Source organism: Lolium perenne, chromosome 5, assembly GCF_019359855.2.
Source record: "Lolium perenne isolate Kyuss_39 chromosome 5, Kyuss_2.0, whole genome shotgun sequence".
Taxonomy (NCBI): Eukaryota; Viridiplantae; Streptophyta; class Magnoliopsida; order Poales; family Poaceae; genus Lolium; species Lolium perenne.
The window spans coordinates 29684739-29699589 of NC_067248.2; the positions used below are offsets into that span (position 1 = coordinate 29684739).

Here is a 14851-nt window from a genome sequence, read left to right on the forward strand (position 1 = left end):
CCCGTCATCCATCCCTGTGCCTACAGTATTTTAATCCTGCTATTTACTAAAATCACTACTACTGTCTCTGTTACTCTGCTGCTGTTATTTCACTACTGCTACTGCTATAAACTGTTACTACTGATAAACTCTTGCGAGCAAGTCTATTTCCAGGTGCAGCTGAATTGACAACTCCGCTGTTAAGGCTTTCAAGTATTCTTTGTCTCCCCTTGTGTCGAATCAATAAATTGGGTTTTACTTCCCGCAAAGACTGTTGCGATCCCCTATACTTGTGGGTCATCAGTTCCTTGCTCCCTCAAGCTCTGGGTCGTCTCACTCGTTCTCAATGATCATGTTGTGCAAGCACACACATGCATTCGTCACCTCCTACATCTGAGTTTTCGACCATGCGGGAAACCGGACAACTTCAAATCTTTATTGGAGCACACCAAATGCCCGCTCGACATCCTTCCTGCAAGCATCTTATTGTGTGGCATAGTTGGCATGCTTTGGGAGAAGAGGACTCGAGATAGTCTTCACAAATATTGACCATCTTGGATAGATGTCATCTACCAGGTAGTATCCCTTGTTTTAGTGGTGCCCATTGATCTCAAAGTCCACTGGGAGAGCATGGCCCTCGACAAGCTTGACAAAGATAGGGAAACAATCCCTGCCAAAAAAAGGACATATCCCCCATTTCTAATGCATGCAGTTGATGCTTCTAAGCATTCTAGGGCATCCTCTTGCTTCATTTATTGCAAAGCAGTGTCTTGGGCATTGGGTGATCTCAAGTACGTTGGTCCAAACACAGCCACCACAGGGCGGTGGACTCGGGCCATGCGCATGTAGTCATCGGATGTGTCACCAGAAGCCCCATATGTGAGGAATATCATAGCCACAATACACCTCTGGAGTGAGGAAAATCCTACCATGCCGGTGCAGTCTTTCTTGCATTTGAAGTAGCGATCGTAAACTTGGAGAGCCGCCACAATCCGGCGGAAGAGCGGATGGCTCATCCTGAAACACCGCCGAAACACCGCCGCATCGTTCAACGGATCATCGGCAGAGTGGTCAGCGTACAACATGTAGTAGCTCTCCATGCACTGTCTTGGCTTGCACTTCCAGCAACCTCGCGTCGAGACGCCACGACGAGGCTTCCCATTCTGTGTGCACATGCTGGCCAGGAAAGTGAGGATCTGCATATGTTCCTCGTCCTCCGCGGCATCTTCCTCGGCCTCCTCTTCCATCAGCTTGGCGAAAGGCTGCTCGTCATCGCTGTCGGAGCCCCATTCCATGGCCGAGCAGGTAAAAGGCTGAACACCTCGTAGGCGTGGCGAAAACGCGACCAACCGTGGAGTTGCTACGCTGGTGAACAGTCGTGGAGCCGCGGGCAGCAGGGAGGAGGTTGGCGCGGCGGCGAACAACTATTCTATGGAGAGGGGGTAAGCGGAGGGTAGGCGGTGTTGGAGGCGGAGAGTCCGACAGAGAGGTAGGGAGAGTGAATCTGGGGGAGAGGCTGTGACGCTCCAGGACTACCCCACTTGCCATTTTTCTTCCGCCGGAGCCCTCGAACGCCCCCAGCTCGTTGGGTTTGGCCTGGGATCGACGGGCGAAAAAACGGCTTAATCCAGCGAAAATTGGACTCTTGGGGGGGGGGGGGGGGGAGGCAGCGCCGGTGATAAAATGGGGATCCTGGGGAGCCTCTCGGGGGAGCAAATGGAGATGCTCTAACCATCTGCACAACCATTCCACACTCACGGCAACCAAGCAATGTATCTTCAAGAGTGAATATAAAATCAATGTGCTTTAGAGATACGACAAACCAACCAAACACTCTAAATATTCTTGCAATGGCCAAAGGCTTTTTTGTTATTGTGATACATAGAATGTCATAATACAGATTGGAAACTTACCACCAAGTAAAAAACCACAAACTACAATAATGCCGACGGCGTAGAATGAGTTAAATCTAATAAAACTAACTTTCATGAGCCAGCCTGGTTCATTGGTTGACTACAAAGCAGCCCCGAAACTTCTAATGTACTGGATTGCATAGACAATGTGGCATCACTAGTTCCGCTCACCCCAGAACTGTAGCAAGCATATTCCCCAGTTAAATATCTGCCGAATTTCACTTTAAGATTGACAAGCTGATCAGCCACTTCTGTCATATCAGGCCGGTCGTCTTGATGTTCTTTCAAGCACCGAATTGCAAGCTTGCCAATTGCTTCTAAAATCAAGATATCCTTTTCAGCTACAATTCCCAAGTCAAACATCGACTTCCCACTCTTTTCTGTCTCGTAGATATGGCGGAACTCGATAATGAGGCTACCAGTTTTTCCGTATATGATTGGCTTTCTTGATATAAGTTCCAGGAGAACAGCACCAAAGCTATATACATCACTCTTTGGTGTTAATAAACCAGTGTTCCTGAACACCGGGTCGATGTAACTTATGGCCCCAATAATGTTCTGTGTAAAATATTCCGTCACTATAAGCACCTTTGATAACCCAAAATCTGATATTTTTGGTACAAAGTTGTCAGCCAAAAGTATGTTGTCTGGTTTGACATCACCATGCCGTATGTGTTTCGAGTGCATGTAGCTTAATCCTTTGGCCGACCCTATTGCAATGTCTAACCGCAGGTCTACTGGGAGACTTTGGTCTTTGACATGTAGGATCTCTCTGAGACTCCCTTTGCCAGCAAACTCGTACACCAACATTGGAACATCCAACTGGAGGCAGCAACCTCTGAGCTTGAGAACGTTGTCATGGGTCATTTTCAATTGCACCTTCATTTCCTCGGCAAATTCCTTCCTTCTAGCGTCATCTACCTTGATATAGGACTTAACTGCTACCACTGTTTTGTCGGTAAGAGTTCCTTTGTAGACATTACCAAAGTTGCCTTTACCCAGAGGTTCGGAATTATTCTTTGTGATTTTGGTTAATTCCTTCTCTGTGAAAATGGTCACTTCTGTGATTTCTTTAAGTATGTTACCCCCATTCTTTTCAAACTGTACAGCCAGTTTTCTCTTGTCGTGCTCTATGCGTGCTATAGCTAGTTGCACAGCACCAACTAAGAGAAACACACCTAAACCGATGCCTGCAATAGGTCATGTGAATGTTTGTAAGATGTATTTTTGATATAAGCAGCAGAGTGCATTTATGCAGTTGATTATTGATGATTAATTAACCAACAATTAAGATAATCAAGATTAAAAATCACCCCTGTTCGATGCAGGTACAGCTGATAAATAAGTTCAGTGAGAATCAACATGCATACCTAGGGCAAGCCTTGCTGCAAATGGGAATTTTGGATGGCAAATATTTTCTTTTGGATCACCATTAGCCTCGTAGCCTACACGGCATTTGCACTCATAGGACCCATCTGTGTCACGGCATTTGCCGTAGCAAGGAAATTCTTGTCGAGTACGAGCACATTCATTGATATCTGCATCAAGAGTAAATACGGATCAACTATATATAAAACTATTTTGGGGACACTATACAGATCGATGGCTTGGAATATTCTTTTTGAAAGAGTATTACTTGTGCATCCCTTGTCGAGATACGGGTTGCCCTCGTAGCCTTTGGTGCAATTGCAGAAGTATCCGGGGCCATTGGTGGAGTCGATGCACTCGCTGTTGGCGCTGACGCAGGTGTACCCCTGCATGATGAGCACCTTGGCGCAGGACAGGGAGTTATCGCGGATTGCCCAGTCTAGCCTCAACGGCATACTGGTAATGCTGCCGTCCATATGGAGGTCCTGTGCCCGGAATGTGTAGTTGCCCTTCTCCACGATGAAGCCGTAGTCGCAGGGGCAGAACTCCTGCTTGGCGTGCGGCATGAACCGCATCAGGTTGTCCGTGAGGCCCGGTGGGATGTCGACGTGGCAGCAACCAATTCCGGCACAGGCTCCGTCCTGCGCGCTCTTGGCGTTGTCGGCATAGGCGACGCACCCAATGCTGTTTGTGATGATCATGGTGTTGCAGCCGAGGACGAAGAGCTCGTTCGCAGTGTCGGAGATGCGGTACACGCCAGTTGGGTTAAGGTCCACCGAGCCGTTGTAATTATCGATAGCTGCGCCCGTGGAGTTGTGGCACTGGTACGCTACCCGCAGCATTACCCGGGCCTCCGGCCGCGGCGTCACCGACAAACTCGTTACCTGTGTATTATCACTGGTGTTGCCTAGAGTCGGCTTGCCGTTATTGCACTGGATCTCGAAGCCAGCACGGAAGCAGCCTTGGCCGATGCCGAACGGGTAGGGGATGTCGACGGTGCCACAGCTCGGCTGGCAGACTGGCTTCAGAGTCAGGCTCTCAGCGGTGGCCGCAAGAAGCAGCAAAGGTAGTAAGAATGCGGTATGCGTCACTGCTTTCTTTCTGAACATGTTGCTGCAAAAAGAGAAAAAATATATATAGACAAGCAAATGTGAGGTTCACTTCATGGAATGTTTCATTTCAGTAGATAACACGAAAAGATAACAACCAGCTAAGCCAACCAGTAAGATGTCTAACTCCAACTCCTGTTGGTTTGGTTTCCCCGCGCACGCCCCATCCCACCACAATGGCGTTTGCGGATGGGGTCACTCCTATTCGATGGAGTGACAACTTTGGGGCTTCTGCAGATGGAGCCACACCACGAATGGTGAAGACTCTATGCAGGAGGATGTGCGTTGCAATGCGGTGACAAATTTGGACTCGCATTGTACGGATAGTCTTTTCTTTCATTTTCATATCCGTCTATTTCTTCTAAGCTTAATAACGTAGGTATCAATATGGATAGTAATAAAAATTAGGTTGATGTTTCCATTAGAGTCTTGAGGCATATGAAATTTTACCGTTTTACGGTTATTCCTAAAACTTCAACTATGTTAGATACCACATATCAAGATAATGAGGAAGAGAATGCCACACCACATAGTTAGCTTGTTTCTCATTTATTTGGTGAGGTGTCAGAGATTGGTTTAAATCAGGGCAGGCTTTGCTTACTGTATGTGCTAAAAGCATCCAGTCGGAAATCCAAATCTTCAACAAGAAACTTTCGAGATGGTCAAAACTACCCAAATAGCATAGGTCGTCGTGACTTGGCTAAACATTTTCGCCTTGTTGATTGTATTAGAGATCTTTTTTTTTGGCTATTTCTGAAACTGGTAAACGAGATTTCTCACAAAGTCTTTTGAACCGTCTTTCGGGTGCCATAGCCTTTATGTGGTTTTCTTGTCCACCTCGTGGATGATCCGGTGGCATCTTACTCGGTGTTAAGACATATTCTTTGGAGGTGTTGGCTCATTCAAATGGAGAATTCCATTTAAAACTCCATATTTGTAACAAAGCTGACAATTTCACATGGAGTCTTCAATTTCACATGGAGTGGTGGGGATATGCCCAAGGGCCATCATTAGTCTCACTCGCCGCAAGAGAAAAGGCCCAAAGAGGGGTCCAGTCGGCGAGGCGACTGGGCCTAAAACCCTGAGCGACTGGGCCATCACGTGAAGACTGGCAACTGAAGCTGAAGATAACTAGGGCGCGGGACGAAAGATCCCGGCCTTATAGCGATCATTTAGATACGATCTTATCTCTTTGTAAACCCTAGATCGGGAGTGTCCATATAAACCCCCGGGCTAAACCCTGGAAAGGATCTGATCTCACTCTCCGCCACCTCCATAGCTCTCGGTTCCCGGCCGACTGAGCACCCCACTGTAAACATTACTGAGCAATAGATCTAGCAGGACGTAGGCTTTTACTCTCCGGAGGGGCTGAACTTGGGTAAAACCCTGTGTTGTGTGCACCTCGATTCGCAGATGCCAACGCCACCTTACCCCCGCATCGATGAAGTGTTACACCCCGTAGTACCTGCCGTCATCATATCCACGACATGGAGTCTTGTCGCCGTCTATGGTCCTGCCTAGGAAGATTCAAAAGCTTCCTTTCTTCATGAAATGGGTAACCTAGCAAAAGATAACTCACACCCTATCCTAATAGGGGAATTTTAATATGTTTCGTTTTCCATTCGAGAAGAGTATGAACTCTAGATCGAATACTACTGGATACGGAAAGGAATCCAAATTCCCCTATGGCGTCGGTATGAGATCTAGAATGTAACATAGGTTTGTTGGACCATGCTCCCATCCCGCTGACTACCGGATTGTCTAGAACACAATGTATTCGTCGTTCCAGGTTCAAACTTGGTTGGCTACATCGGGAAGGGTTCCGGGACATTGTCAAAATGGTGTGGGAAAGGCATGTTGCTTGGATACTTCAATATAAAGGTGGAATAATAAAAATAAGTGCCACATGCAAACACCTTATTGGCTAGGCTCGTCATACAACAAGTTTACTTAAAAATAGAAACAACGACTTTCTTCTATTATGGAAGATCTCAAGGCTTTAGCAAAGTTTGGTTTGTTATCCACACAAGAAATTGAGCTAAAAAAGGCATCAAATGCGTAGATAGTGAAACTTCTCAAAGGAGGAGCTTAAATGATATAAACGGTTTAAGGCCCAATTTATTCTTTAAGGGCATTCGAATAAAAGATACTTCCATAGTATTGCCAATGGTGGACATATGAAGAAACTTTTTTGATCTCTAGTTCATGATGAAGGCCGACTGATGGCCATGAGCAACTCAAGTTTTATATTATACTAATTATTACAAAGGTTCGTTCGGCGAACCTTAGGAAGGAAACTTCTCCTTCCATTAGTCTAGAACAGATGATATCACCTAGAGGAGAAAAAAATGCTTGATTACGACACCTTAAACCGAGGAAGAAGTAAGAAAAGCAATTTTCCAAATAGAATACAATAAAGCCCTTGGTCCTAATGGCTTGCCGACGGAGTTCTATTATAATATCCGGGATGTCATCAAGTCTGATCTTCTGGATTCATTCAGCTTCCTTCATAGCGGACAACTCGAATTGTTTCGCTTGAAGTTTGGTGAATTGTTTTTACTTCCTAAGGTTAAGGAAGCAAAAAAGGATCAAACAATATTGACCTAACCGTCTCCTTAGTGTTAGCTTTGAAATCTTCACCAAAGTAGTGACAATAAGACTAAAGTCTGTGGTTGACCATGTATATCTTCGGACGAGGAGGAGGAGCCCGAGAAGGTTTGGAGGCGAACGAGGAGGACGAGGACACGGAGGGGTAGGGCGAGGACGCGGTGCCAAAGGAGAAGGAGGAGGGGGAGGAGGAGGAGGAGGAGGAGGAGTATGAGGAGAGCGACTTTGTCTTGCTAGAAGAGGAAGAAACGGTGACGTGGTGGGCGTTCAAGAATTTGCTCCACATGGCCGCATGCGAGGAGCTGAAGTGCCGCCGCGTCCAAGACTTCAATGATGGCCAACTGCACCGTGTCTTCTTTGCGAACACCCGATTCAAGGCCGCGACACCGCTTTTGGCAGCGGTAGGCGCACGGACATTACATCAATAGGAGCCCTGCGAAGAAGTGCGGGTGCCACCGGTGACCATTCTCACCACCACATCGTCCCTGCCGGCGCATTGTCCCCGCAGCCGTGTTGTTTAATTATGTTTACTATTTCAGTTTTTAGTCTCTGTTTCTCGTGATGAACTATCTATGTTAAAAATTTCCACGAAGAAGATATTTAAATTATACAATATGTATGTCCACTATCTGATATGCAATGTGCTTTTTTATACGCTATGCTAGTTTTCAGTGCACTATATAGTCTTAGGGTGTGATTGGTTGCCAATAACGGGCTTGGCTCGCACGAGATGGGCCAAAACTGGACATTTAGGAGCACACAATAAAAAGATCTCCTGCATAGCACGATTCTCAAAGCATCCTCGGATGAAAAAAAATGTTAACCCAAGATGAACGCTTGAGCGTTTTGCGTGGCCAGGCTCACACGAGCCCAAAATTGGGCCCATCTTGGGTGAAGTCATACGAGCACCTCTACCTAACCTTATCACTAATCCGCATCATTTTAATCCTCCCCAGTCTACAAAACGGTGGGTCAGTTTGAAATACGATGAACACGAAAAAAAATGCGCATTGATGTTACGAATAAATTTCCATGAACGGTTTTTGGTTTCGTGGAATATTTGAATGCCAATTTTGTGTCCCGTTCAAAGTGTTTTTGGGCCGAATTTACTCAAATTTATCGCAACCGTTTGACGAGTAGTTTCATCTCACTGTCGCGCATGACTTTTGTATTCATAGATCTCCATTTTGACATTCGTATACGAGTACATCTATGCCTTCTAAGTATATTGTACGCTGTTGTAGATCTATTCGTTTATGAATATCGAAACCGAAAACATTGAACACGAAAGTAGTGTGAAATGGTGAGATGAAACTACTCCCAGAAGGAATTTTGAAATGGTCGATCGTGTGCGAAAATTTGACAAAGCTCGTCCACAAACGGCTCAAAAAGGAGCATGAAACCGAGTTTGAAACACTCGATGAAACGATGAACCAATGACGAGAATGGAATCACAACTGTCACGAATCAATGAACGGTTAGGTAGATTAGAGGTGATTATGATTGAACTAATTTAATAACCACAATCCCCTCAATTTGCATACAACCAAACAAGCTGCTTCTCATTTCTCCAACCAAATCCAAGCGAAATTGTTGGCATCCAAACAAGCTACCAAAGTTAGCCTAAGTCACGTTTTCACTCATATGGTACCGAAACGAGAAATTCACATACCAACAAGTGAAAAAGTGCCGGTAACGGAAGATGTGCCATCATTGATGGAGTGTATCTATGATGAGCGCAACAAAACCACACAGATGATGCTATGTGAAGGGGGTGTTCCATACTTCCGTTCCACTCCGACCATTACGATGAGAAGGGGTGACCCCCGCCGGCAGGCTGATCCTCGCTCTCAACGACAGATATCATGTTCAATTTCATTATGGGATATCAAGGAAACATATACATATAAATTAAGATATTCAATGGCAATTCTTACCCTCCAAACAAATCTTCGAGACGGAGAAAAACGTGAGTAGCAGGCAGAAGGTGTACGTTCGCTCAGATGGTCAATCAGGGGTAAAATTGCGGCAACTAGTTCACTGAGAGAGGGAGAGAAAATGCACAAGGTAAATAAATTAGCAGGGACGAGTATAGAGGAACAAAAATTAAAGATATATCTGAAGCGATCGATGAAGTATATCCTACCAGTGAGTATCAGCATATCAGAGCAATGGGCATATGCAGTCGCAGCGCATGGGAGATGTGGAATATAATGGCCTTCTTTGCATTCGCAGTGAAGGACATAGCTCAGCCTTGGAAAGTATATGTAGCTGAGCTTTTTTTGCCCGACGCGGACTTTTGAAACGCTATGCGTGAGGTCGACATCGTAGACAACAATGACTGCTATGGGATTAGCATGTAATATAGCTTGCAGTTGATACGCAGCCTTTACTTTACCTTATACATAGCAGGCTCGTACAAGGTGCACATGCATGGTGGCCTGCTTTACTCTCCTTCACTAATACTCGGTTGCACATGTAAACTGCAAGAGATTATCTTAACAACGTCACTATTTTCAGATGAAACCATTCAAAAAATGTAAAGAAAATGCCTATTAACCAAATTTGGAATCTGAATTATTAAAATGGTAACAGCTGCAAATAGAAGGAGTCCAAAAAAAAAATTTGTAACCAACATACATATTAAGGTAAGGAGAAGTAATTTCATTTCTAGGAACAACCAAAAATGGACTTTAAGTATGCAGAAATATGGACGTTGCAGCTACGACAATTAACAAATGGTAGACATAGTCAAAATGATTAATTTGGAACATAAATTCTTGAACACACTTTTTTTCAATGGTACAGATAAAAACATCCAAATCAAATATTTTGTACTAGTGGTGCAAAAGGTCAAAAATGTTAGTTTGGGCTAATCCAGAATAAAAATTTGTACTTATGACGTAGCTGGTGAAAATGTGATTTTATACTAATTCAAATCAAATAATTTTCACTAATGATGTCATGTTATAACAATGATTAACCATTGGTGGAGATAGTCAAAATGATCAACTTTGAAATATAAAGTTTTAAACACCATGTTGGAGTTAGTTATTAATGACGGGACAGCCAGCCAGCAAGATTTTAATCAATGCAGCAGTAAATGCTTGTGTCCTTCCTGGCCAAACAGTCGTCCCTTCGTTACCCACGGGTGGAGATAGTCCGAATGATTTTTGGTTTGGAGTTAATGGTATGGATTAGCCGTAGTTATGAACAATTTTTTGGTTTGGGGTAGTACTACGAATAATTTCTACTAAACCACTAGCCTATCAGAATACATGCCCAAGGTGGTAATACATATTGAATCTATAATCAGTTCACGGCGGCGGAGACAGTTCCGTTCGGTGTTTTTAAGCTTTTGCCCTCTTATTCGGGGCTATTCCCAGTGGAAACATTACTTGAGAGCTGCTCAAGATTTTTCAACAATGGGATAATACTTCATCTTTTTTTTGATGTGTGCATCCGTACCGTCATTAGGGTGTTGCGTTGTTGCAGAGATTAGAAGTAATTGGTATCTTTTGATATTAATATATTCTTTTTATTGAAAAAAATGCATTTGGAATTGGTATCCGTCAACTAGTTACACTGATGGCCATATACAATTCCAAAGACCAGAGCGTTGACGGACACATATTTCTAGATCCATTTAACTAGTTGCACTCATGGGCTCATGGCCATATACATCTCCAAATAACAGCATTGACTGGCACGTACTTTTGTATTCATCCAACTACTCACTAGTTGTTCTACTGTAAGTTGTTCTCCAAGTTTAGAATTCTCACTAGTTGAATGCACATGCGTTATGATGGTTAATCATGTTTCTTTTTTGATTTAACATGTAACCAAGGGTAAGTTCAATCTTTGGAGGCACTTGCCGTTGATGTTTTTTGGCTGGCTATGTGAAGTAACAATATGTATAGTTGTATATATAGGTAAGGTAACAACAAGGTAAATGGAGGAGGCGTTTTGCCTCATAGAAGCATTTGCGCAAAATAATTAAAAACCAATTTTAAAAGTGTTCAAAAATTCTGATATAAAATTTATGGTGTGCATCGTGACATTTTATGTTCGTACACAAGTTTTCGTGAAAAAAGTAACATTTTATGTGACATGTACAAAAAAGATAAAAAAATGTCATGTACGTAGTCGTGTTGTAGCATCAAAATTTGTCTTTTTTTACAGGAGACACGAAAAAAATATCCTATACGTAGTCGTGTTGAAGCATTTAGTTATACTGTAATTGATATGCAGCTATTTGATTTGTCAAAAACCATAAATGACCCTGCAAAAAAATATAGAAGGTCGGTACAATTAAATGTATTATAGGAAAATAAGTTAGTAACTTTATACCGTTGAGGTGCCTTGTGGCTGCACAAGCACTTTTTTTTTAGATGCACAAGCATATTATTATCCATGTTATTTTTCTTCTTTCAAGTTGCTTTCTCCAAATGACCCTAAAAATGATATATAAAGGCCAATACAATTAAAGATTTCATAGTAAACAAGCTACTGATTTTATACCGTTGTGATGCCCTCTGGCTGCACTTCTATAGTATTATTCATGTTTTTTTTCTTCTTTTCGTTTACTTTCTCAAAGCCACCCAGTGGTCTGCTTGATCCTTTGGTGGTATTCTCCTTCACCTTGATACCTTTTAGTTTCGCAAGCCTCTCGTCGTGTTTTGAAATTCTACTAGAGTCAATGTGTAATCCTGCCACAATAATGTTAAACTAAATTTTACTTTGGAACTAGCCTACGTACTTATAAGTACAGGATTACCTTCTGTAGTACTGGAGTTGTTCTATTCTGGATCATCTCTAATTTTCAAGCATTTCTTCACCCTTTGTGCTAATTGCTCTGCGGAGTTAGCAGCCTCGTCATATGATTCATCAGAATCAGCGGCACGAGCATCTATTTTCATATATATTTTGCATTAATCCTTGTAGCGATTAGCCATTCTTACTTTTGGATCATCATGATGGTTGTATTTGCTTGTTATATCCAGAACTTTTGCATCAATTGTTCACCTTTTCAAGATATATTCTTAAGGGATGTGCTTGATATTATTAATATCATGAACCTTTAAGCAATGAGAACAAAGTATTCCAGCAAATTCAGACCTCTTGCAACAACATCTGACCTTTTCTTCTTTTGGAATAAATCTAACGATATGGTCACGTTGTGTGCCATGACATTTTACTGTGTAAACCTTCTCCTCTGCCTCAATTTCACCGCAAAGAAATGTGTCATAGTTCAGGGTCCGAAGCACTTGCTCTTGAAACAACTTGAATATTGCTAGACTATATGTGGATACGGCTTGTCTTAACATATAGCTAGCTTCTACCTTTAGTTTAGGACTACTATGTGTTGCTTTGAAGTCACACCTCACCTCTTCAAATCTTTTATCTGAAACTAGCCGCTCGAAATGATGGAAAATAGTAAGCATGTCATATTTAACACTGATGTACCTTTTTAGTTCATTGTTCATGCTTTCACTTCTTTGGGTAGTGGTCATTTGGGCACAAAACGTATTTCTGCCATACACTAGTGCCTAATGCTCCTTTTTCTCGAACCACCTTTTAAGCCACTCATTTTCATGTAGTCTATAATTGTCAAGCATTCCATCCCATGCATTTATAGATTCATCTTCCTCCTCTATATCATAGATACAATGCTGAAAATCGACATTGAACTTCTTATAATCTTTGACGACTCCACAAAGGTGCTTGCCAGCATTTTGATTCATATGCCACATACACAGTCTATGTATTGTAGGGATACGTTGCATAGAAAACAAAAAAATTCCTACCGCGAACACGCAATCCAAGCCAAGATGCAATCTAGAAGACGGTAGCCACGAGGGGATTATCGAGTCTCACCCTTGAAGAGATTCCAAAGCCTACAAGATGAGGCTCTTGTTGCCGCGGTAGACGTTCACTTGCCGCTTGCAAAAACGCGTAGAAGATCTTGATCACGGCGCCACGAACGGGCAGCACCTCCGTACTCGGTCACACGTTCGGTTGTTGATGAAGACGACGTCCACCTCCCCGTTCCAGCGGGCAGCGGAAGTAGTAGCTCCTCTTGAATCCGACAGCACGACGGCGTGGTGTCGGTGGTGGTGGAGAATCCCGGCGGAGCTTCGCTAAGCGTGCGGGGAAGAAGGAGTAGTGGGGTGGTGTTGCGGTCAGAAACCCACCGGCGAGCAACGACGGGCAACACAGGAGAGCCGGGAGCAACTTAGGGCTGCGGCTGGCCCTGGTCCCTCCGAGCGACGGCCCGCAAAGACTCCGGCACGCACGTCCGATGCTGGTGCAAGGGCGTGCCACCTGACCTATACCTGGTCAGGAAGGTGATGGAGATGCCTCGCTTAGTTTCCTGCATGGCATACACGTAAACATTAAATACGAGCCTCGATCGGCTCTCAGGTTATCCTGTGAATCGGCTCAAAGAGCCGATCCACCCATGATTCGCACGAGGTGTACGAATATATGGTGGTCCTGCTTGATCAAGATAAAGCTAAAACGATCTACGACGATTTGGGGTTTTCACCGCATAATCGGATCATCCTACTCGTGATTGGGCCTCGCGGTCACGCACGGTGATCGTAAGCCGATCCTAGACAAGGCCTAAAAACCAACACGAGGTTGATCCCCGGAACATCCTGTCTAGGGCTAGCAAACTACACCCTACGCGCCGCTGGATCCTCCAACCCTTTGTAAGGCCTAACTATGCAGATATTAAACTAATCCTTGAAGAACAAGGAGCAACCATAATGGATCGGATCTACTAAATAATGATCAAGCGGGGTGCTGCCCCTACACCTAAGATAGGTGTAAGGGCGGCTAGATGTCTAAGGGTTGCACTACGACAGCATATGATACGAAGAACAATGCTAACCCTAACACATCTAAGATAACTACGTTGCTCGCCATCAAAAAAGCTTCAGTACGAGCAACGCATGAACGACGAATAAACTTGTACTGCCTAGATCGCAAGATGCGATCTAGGCAGCATGATGCTTACCCGGAAGAAACCCTCGAGACAAGGGAGTTGGCGATGCGCCTAGATTGATTTGTGGTGAACGTGATTGTTGTTTATTTCATAAACCCTAGATACATATTTATAGTCCGTAGACTTTCTAACGTGGGAATAATCCCCACTGTGCACGAGACAAACTCTAACTAACCGACACGTATCCTACTATATTACAGATACACGGGCAAACTGGCCCAAACTTTGCATAACAGGCCGATTCACGTATTTCTTCCATGTATATTCTTCAAGTCCATCTTGATCGCGGCCCACCTCTGACTCGGTCAAATTCTGGTGATAACACATGCCCCCCTGGTTTTGGAATTGATAATTCCAAAATCACTCTGCTTTTTCTTCGTCGGGTCATGTCGTGGCAGAGCAGAACCGTCACAGTATCCTTCACCATGATGCCTTGTCTTCTCAACTTCTCTGCAAAATTTTATAGCTTTAGCATCACTTCCTCGGAAACTGCAATGGCATTAAATCTCCACTAGGCTCCTTCTTATTTAACTGTGCCGATTGACTAGCCCTCTTCATCCCCTTCCTCTGTTCTAGCTATCGGCACCGAAAAACCCTCTTTCCCTGTAGCAATGTCTTCCTCTTCCTCCGTCTCCTCCGGCCTCTCCCTCCAGTCTTCCTCCTCAAGCGAGCCGGAGTGGAACTTCGATCATGTGTCAGACGGCCCACCCGAAGCACTCGTCGGGTCAGATGGTGACCTGCCTCTAACCGATGGGGAAGACGACCTCAAGTTCCTCATTGAAGGGGAGCTGATAAGCGAAAGCGAAGACGACCTCCATCCCTGGGTGAAACCCACCTCCTCCGACGGGAAGGAGGAAGAAAAAGAA

General features: G+C 44.1%; 2 protein-coding genes across 2 annotated transcripts; both read right to left on the bottom strand.

Annotated features, from left to right (window-relative positions):
* Positions 1 to 731: 731 nt before the first annotated feature.
* On the bottom strand, positions 732 to 1274 carry LOC139831445 (uncharacterized). The gene has a single exon (XM_071820724.1). It carries the CDS (start codon positions 1272 to 1274, stop codon positions 732 to 734), a length of 543 nt encoding a protein of 180 aa, XP_071676825.1.
* Positions 1275 to 1822: 548 nt separating this feature from the next.
* Positions 1823 to 7262, bottom strand: LOC127303130 (wall-associated receptor kinase 2). The gene is made up of 4 exons (XM_051333905.2): positions 7099 to 7262; positions 3529 to 4373; positions 3263 to 3430; positions 1823 to 3082 (listed from the first exon to the last, which is right to left on the bottom strand). Exons 1-4 carry the CDS (start codon positions 7260 to 7262, stop codon positions 1965 to 1967), a joined length of 2295 nt encoding a protein of 764 aa, XP_051189865.1. The 3' UTR covers positions 1823 to 1964.
* Positions 7263 to 14851: the final 7589 nt, after the last annotated feature.